Here is a 7761-nt window from a genome sequence, read left to right as displayed (position 1 = left end):
AAAAAAATAATATATATATATATATATATATATATAGTTATTATTATTTAATATGATTATAATATAATATATTATATTTTGTTCTACTTAATGTCACAATGCATTTTTGTTTTTGGAGTTAAATATTATCTAGACATATTCCATACATAAATGAAAACCCAGCTAAAAACTACCTCAGCCTGGTGTAAGATGTATAATTGAGAAGGAAAATTTGACAGCTAATAAATGTACAATATTTTGACAATTTTGACATATTTTGTTACTCACCAGACTCAATCTCCGTTTCGGCGATGTGGAAGATCTCTCTATCAGGTCTATCAGGTTATTCCTTGTTTATTTATTTCATATAAATTAATTTTTATAATTTTATTTATTTTAATTCATGGCATTTTTAATTAGTTTTTATGACTACATTTTCTCAAATATACAAATAATAAATATATATAAAAAATAAAATTGTAGTTATTTTATATTTATACACTACATCACTACAATACAATGATTTTACATTTTAGCGATATGACAAAAGGCACCAATGTTCAATCATTAATGATGTTTTATTTTTAATATTAAAATATTTTAATATTAACATCCTAACATTATAAAGAGGTTTTCATTAGTAATAATATCGCAGTCAGTCACAAACAGATTTGGAATTTAATGGAATACAATTGTATCCAAATGTATCCAAACCTCTTTATATTGATTTATAGAATGTTAATGGTTACCATTTGTATCAAATTTCAAATATTTTTTTTTTTATTTGTCATCACAGATGTGTCAATATTAGTTCATGTACAGTATCTTCAAATGTAATTCATCCAATCTGAATTTAGAGTTTAAAATATACATGTTTTTGTGTGTGCTAGTAAACAATCAGTTTGCACTTCTCATCGAAGAACAGAAATTATTTTTAAAATGCTTTGCAGTGAGATAAAGTGTTTATTTCCACAGGCTACAGATGTCAAACACGTTCTACGAGTCTGCGGGACAGAACTGGTTCACTCTGGATAACGTGTACATCCATTACAACTGGACGCACGAGGCCACGTTCAACGCTACAGATGTGTACGCGCCCTCCACCAACTCCTATCACTGCCAGCACGTCAGCAGCCTGCAGAAGTACGACACGCTGCTGGTGCCCAGCGCCAACACCGACCACGCCGCACACTGGCACATAACCTTCACCGACTTCCAGGTTGGCAGGCAACTCTTTCCCTCCATCCTCCGCTGAGAAGCGCCTCATACTGGAGTTGTAGCATCTTGTGCTGTATTTTTAGCCTCTGGTGGGTGTAATGTGGTTACACAAGCTTGTGGTTTGGCGTGAGAGCAGCGTCTTTTTAAAAAGCTCACAGTCCAGAGTGTGTGGAAGAACACGAGGAGTTTGGGTGAAATTAAATGCTTTTTAATTTGGAATATAGAAAACTATTAATTATTTTAGATAGATAGATAGATAGATAGATAGATAGATAGATAGATAGATAGATAGAACGAGCTAGATAGAACGATAGATAGAACGATAGATAGACAGACAGACAGATAGATAGATAGATAGATAGAGAGAACGATAGATAGATAGATAGATAGACAGACAGACAGACAGATAGATAGACAGACAGACAGAGATAGATAGATAGATAGATAGATAGAACAATATAGATAGATAGATAGAGAGATAGATAGACAGACAGACAGACAGACAGACAGAGAGATAGACAGACAGACAGAGATAGATAGATAGATAGATAGATAGAACAATATAGATAGATAGATAGAGAGATAGATAGACAGACAGACAGACAGACAGACAGAGAGATAGACAGACAGACAGAGATAGATAGATAGATAGATAGATAGAACAATATAGATAGATAGATAGAGAGATAGATAGACAGACAGACAGACAGACAGACAGAGAGATAGACAGACAGACAGAGATAGATAGATAGATAGATAGATAGAACAATATAGATAGATAGATAGAGAGATAGATAGACAGACAGACAGACAGACAGACAGAGAGATAGACAGACAGACAGAGATAGATAGATAGATAGATAGATAGAACAATATAGATAGATAGATAGAGAGATAGATAGACAGACAGACAGACAGACAGACAGAGAGATAGACAGACAGACAGAGATAGATAGATAGATAGATAGATAGAACAATATAGATAGATAGATAGAGAGATAGATAGACAGACAGACAGACAGACAGACAGAGAGATAGACAGACAGACAGAGATAGATAGATAGATAGATAGATAGAACAATATAGATAGATAGATAGAGAGATAGATAGACAGACAGACAGACAGACAGACAGAGAGATAGACAGACAGACAGAGATAGATAGATAGATAGATAGATAGAACAATATAGATAGATAGATAGAGAGATAGATAGACAGACAGACAGACAGACAGACAGAGAGATAGACAGACAGACAGAGATAGATAGATAGATAGATAGATAGAACAATATAGATAGATAGATAGAGAGATAGATAGACAGACAGACAGACAGACAGACAGAGAGATAGACAGACAGACAGAGATAGATAGATAGATAGATAGATAGAACAATATAGATAGATAGATAGAGAGATAGATAGACAGACAGACAGACAGACAGACAGAGAGATAGACAGACAGACAGAGATAGATAGATAGATAGATAGATAGAACAATATAGATAGATAGATAGAGAGATAGATAGACAGACAGACAGACAGACAGACAGAGAGATAGACAGACAGACAGAGATAGATAGATAGATAGATAGATAGAACAATATAGATAGATAGATAGAGAGATAGATAGACAGACAGACAGACAGACAGACAGAGAGATAGACAGACAGACAGAGATAGATAGATAGATAGATAGATAGAACAATATAGATAGATAGATAGAGAGATAGATAGACAGACAGACAGACAGACAGACAGAGAGATAGACAGACAGACAGAGATAGATAGATAGATAGATAGATAGAACAATATAGATAGATAGATAGAGAGATAGATAGACAGACAGACAGACAGACAGACAGAGAGATAGACAGACAGACAGAGATAGATAGATAGATAGATAGATAGAACAATATAGATAGATAGATAGAGAGATAGATAGACAGACAGACAGACAGACAGACAGAGAGATAGACAGACAGACAGAGATAGATAGATAGATAGATAGATAGAACAATATAGATAGATAGATAGAGAGATAGATAGACAGACAGACAGACAGACAGACAGAGAGATAGACAGACAGACAGAGATAGATAGATAGATAGATAGATAGAACAATATAGATAGATAGATAGAGAGATAGATAGACAGACAGACAGACAGACAGACAGAGAGATAGACAGACAGACAGAGATAGATAGATAGATAGATAGATAGAACAATATAGATAGATAGATAGAGAGATAGATAGACAGACAGACAGACAGACAGACAGAGAGATAGACAGACAGACAGAGATAGATAGATAGATAGATAGATAGAACAATATAGATAGATAGATAGAGAGATAGATAGACAGACAGACAGACAGACAGACAGAGAGATAGACAGACAGACAGAGATAGATAGATAGATAGATAGATAGAACAATATAGATAGATAGATAGAGAGATAGATAGACAGACAGACAGACAGACAGACAGAGAGATAGACAGACAGACAGAGATAGATAGATAGATAGATAGATAGAACAATATAGATAGATAGATAGAGAGATAGATAGACAGACAGACAGACAGACAGACAGAGAGATAGACAGACAGACAGAGATAGATAGATAGATAGATAGATAGAACAATATAGATAGATAGATAGAGAGATAGATAGACAGACAGACAGACAGACAGACAGAGAGATAGACAGACAGACAGAGATAGATAGATAGATAGATAGATAGAACAATATAGATAGATAGATAGAGAGATAGATAGACAGACAGACAGACAGACAGACAGAGAGATAGACAGACAGACAGAGATAGATAGATAGATAGATAGATAGATAGATAGATAGATAAACTGGAAAATAGTTTTTAAAGATTCAACATCTTACCATCTGCTGTTTCTTGTGTTTTTCCTCGCAGATCCAGGCGTTTACCGTTCACTCCAGTAAGTTTGCGGCGGCCAGTGACTGCGCGACCTTCTTCACTCCTGCCATCCTGATGGGTCTGATCACGTCTCTGATCCTGCTGCTGGTGCTGGCCTACGCGCTGCACATGGTGGTTCACCTGAAGCACATCGACCGCTACGAAGAGCACAAGACCACCGTCTACTTCCCGCGCAACACAGAAGCGGAGAGCACAGAGAAGAACAACCTCTAGAGTCCCGAGAGAGAGACGGACACTTCTGTGACTGTGAGCTCTGACTCCCATCTGAACGGAGAATCAGAGCTGTTTGGGACTGACTGCACCACGGCAGTGGCATCATTGTGGTGGGACAGTGGAAGTCCGAATCAGGTTCCTTCGGGAGCTTTACAGGCTCGGCACACTGGAGGATTTGAAGATATCAGCCAGTTCTCACCAAAAATCTAGGAATTAAACATTCAGCGTCAGGTTACATGAGGGGAAGGAGATCTTCAGATGTTTGAATGCAATTCGAAATAGCACAATAATCAATATATCTTGCATTTGCATCGTCTGTCTTAGCTTCTGTTTGATTGCTAAGAACCAGATTTAACTTCAGCACTGATGCTTCTTTGAAGTCAACATGAAATGGTGTTTCGCAAGCAATTTTGCAGTTGTAATTCTACATATTTGTGAATAAAACATCTTGATTTTTTCATCTGGAACTGATTGGATGGTATTATGGAAGCGCATTTCCGCTACAGAATTGAAAATATCAAAGAGATAATTGCGACTCTTTTTCAAAATTCTGAATTTATATTCGAGAAAAAAAGACAGAATTGTGAAATATAAACTCTATATCTTTATATCTTGCAATTTTGACTTTTTTCTCGTAATTCTGACTTTTTCTCACAATTCTGAGTTTATATTTCAATTCTGAGTTTACATCTCAGTTATAAGTTAATCTCACAATTCTGAATTTATTTCTCACAAGTCTTAGTTTAAATCACAATTATGTTTATATCTTGCAATTATGTTTAGATATGCACAATTATGTGTTTATATCTCAATTTTGAGTTAGCTCACAATTCTGAGTGTTTATCTTGCAATTATGTTTATATCTCTGAATTCTGAGTTTATATCTCATAATTATGTTTATATCTCACAATTTTGTGTTTATATCTCACATTACGGAGTTTTTATATTGCAATTATGTTTTGCGAGAAAAAAGTCTGAATCAAGAGATATAAACTCTCTTGATAAACGTCTGAATTATGAAATAAAAAGTCGCAATACCTTTTTTATTTTTTATCCTGTGATGGAAACAAGCTTCCATAGGATGGTGAACAACATGCACAATGAATCAGAATAAATCCAGGAATGTGTATTAAGAGAGTATTTTGATTTCATGTTGACTTTGAAGTTTTAAACTGTGAATAAACCATTATGATAATGTAATATAATTTTAATTTGCGGATCAGTGAAATAGTTGAAAAAAGGAATGCTTTTCCCCATTGATTACGAAATTGATGCTGATCAGCAAAACCTAAAACTCGAATTAATAAAACATACTGCGTAATGGTTTCAATAGTGTGTAACCAGCAAATAGATGTTTCAATTTGAAAACTTTTCCCTTGAGGAGTTGCAAAAAAATATAATGAGGTAATAATTGTATTAATTACTGATGTTATTTTGAGCATATGTATTTTTAAAATGATTGTGTTATGGTATTTTTGTGTAGACTGTATGTTAACTCTGGTTTTTGTATTATCTTATTTCATTTTTTATTAGTCTTTTGTCTCTGTTTTTGGCTATGGTGAAGAGCGGCTTCTTATTACTTGGATTTTTAATCGACGACTGAAGCAAAACAACAATGAGGTTTGTTGTAGTGAACATGCAGCATGCCAGTGGCTAGAGACATTTCTGAACCAGAATAATCAGATGGTTTGCTTTGTACCATGTACTGTATATTGGTAATAATCATAATTAATGTTCTAAATAAGGGAGAATGTTTTTTTTTTCATGTACACATGTATTTGGGAACATATTAATAGCTTAACTTTGTTCAGCGGACATTTATGCAGATAAAATGGAGAGATGTGAAATGGACTATGATGTATTAATGTTTGATGATTATTATTATCGTCCTCTCAGTTGAGTTCAATAAAACCAGCAGCACAGTTATGTTGCAAAATGATTTTGTTCACTGTTTCCAATTTAATTCATTTATATTAGGTAGACTAAAAGTACATTTATCAAATGCACATTTATCAAATACAGTTTATTATAACAATGAGATGCTCCTTCGACAAAGTATGAGCTCTAAAGGAATCAACCATTTGCGAACAGCGCCACCTAGTGGCATTTCTACAATTCTAAAATATCTTACTTAAAGCAGGGCTTTTTAATATTTTTTAACATTTATTTAAAAAATTGAAAGGCATCTATGTAGTTTCTTGTATAAACACCCACAACTTACACAATTTATACTTAAAAAATCAAATAAGATAAAATTTAAACACAATTCTGATATATATATATATATATATATATATTAGGGATATTCAACTTTCGGGTGAAATTTCAGAATGCACCTAAAATGCACTATGACCTCAGGTGAACGTAATTTGACCTCGTCTAAACTTTTGAATGCACGTGTCCAACTGTTAAATGTTTCAGTACTTATTGCATAACATGCTGTTCTCTAACGAGGTGATTAACCGCAAAAATCACAAGTGTCTGATCCATGAATCGACCACTAAATGTTCTGGTTCAATGACAATTTGTATTTAAACAGTCCTCTTCATCATGCTGTTCACATTTTGACATCATGAGACCAAGACCACACCTAACAATTGATTAACAGTACCTGGCCATTGCGAGGCTTCAAACGGGATGTTCTCAGAGGGAAGTTGCCACTGAGCTTAAAGTGTCATCAGCAGGTTGCGACAGAGACACAGAGAAACTGGAAGAGTCACAGAAAGGCATAGAAGCGGACATCCTTTGGCCACATGCTGATGACTGCTTCATTGTGAACAGTGCCCTGTGGAGCCGGATTATGAATGCCACTCAACTCCAGGCACGTTTAAGGGAAGTGAGAGGCACCCGAGTGTCACGTCAGACCATTCGAAACCGCTTCCATCAGCATGGTCTGTGTGCTAGATCAGTGTTTCTCAACCAGCTGTCCGTGGACCCCTAGTGGTCCTTGACATAAGGCCAAGGGGTCCATATAAAGTATGAATTTTTGTATAAATGTTGTATATTTTGACATGACATGTTCCCATGAAAGAAAAATCCAATATAGCTGATGATATGGCCAAATACTGGACAAGTCAGCTAACCTGAATTATACTTGACTGCATTTGGTCCTCACAAAGACACAAATGATACGAGTCAATTTTGTTCTGGGGGTCCTTGAGGATGGTTCTGAATTGGACTGGGGTCCGGTACGCCAAAAGGTTGAGATTCACTGTGCTAGATGACCTGCAAGGGTAGCATCAGCCACTGTTGTCTGGTGTTACAGTCTGGGCAGGTGTGTCTAGTCAATACAGAACTGCCCTACACCTTGTGAATGGTACCGTGACAATCTACAGCCATATCACCCTGCAGCCCAAGACTGGTTACCCACTGAAGCTAAGCAGGGTTGAGCCTGGTCAGTA

The 7761-nt window shown here is 35.6% G+C and overlaps 2 protein-coding genes across 2 annotated transcripts in view; both read left to right on the top strand.

The window, feature by feature from the left end:
* The window catches only part of LOC107680564 (V-type proton ATPase subunit S1-like protein), a 7466-nt gene extending 2578 nt beyond the window's left edge, over positions 1 to 4888 (top strand). Inside the window, exons 2-4 of the mRNA XM_016476500.1 lie at positions 271 to 312; positions 955 to 1198; positions 4124 to 4888. Coding sequence (XP_016331986.1) covers positions 962 to 1198; positions 4124 to 4360 — 474 coding nt within the window. The 5' untranslated portion in view covers positions 271 to 312; positions 955 to 961 and the 3' untranslated portion in view covers positions 4361 to 4888. The remainder of the gene's footprint in view (positions 1 to 270; positions 313 to 954; positions 1199 to 4123) is intronic.
* Positions 4889 to 6394: 1506 nt separating this feature from the next.
* LOC107680466 (2',5'-phosphodiesterase 12-like) overlaps positions 6395 to 7761 on the top strand; it is a 5670-nt gene continuing 4303 nt past the window's right edge. The window contains exons 1-2 of the mRNA XM_016476351.1: positions 6395 to 6415; positions 6969 to 7196. Of these exons, the coding sequence (XP_016331837.1) occupies positions 6395 to 6415; positions 6969 to 7196 (249 nt within the window). The remainder of the gene's footprint in view (positions 6416 to 6968; positions 7197 to 7761) is intronic.

The sequence above is a fragment of the Sinocyclocheilus anshuiensis genome, unplaced genomic scaffold (assembly GCF_001515605.1).
Source record: "Sinocyclocheilus anshuiensis isolate Anshui unplaced genomic scaffold, SAMN03320099.WGS_v1.1 scaffold308, whole genome shotgun sequence".
In the NCBI taxonomy this organism is placed as follows: domain Eukaryota; kingdom Metazoa; phylum Chordata; class Actinopteri; order Cypriniformes; family Cyprinidae; genus Sinocyclocheilus; species Sinocyclocheilus anshuiensis.
Note: the sequence above shows the minus strand (reverse complement) of the source record. Positions and strands in the feature narration are given on the sequence as shown.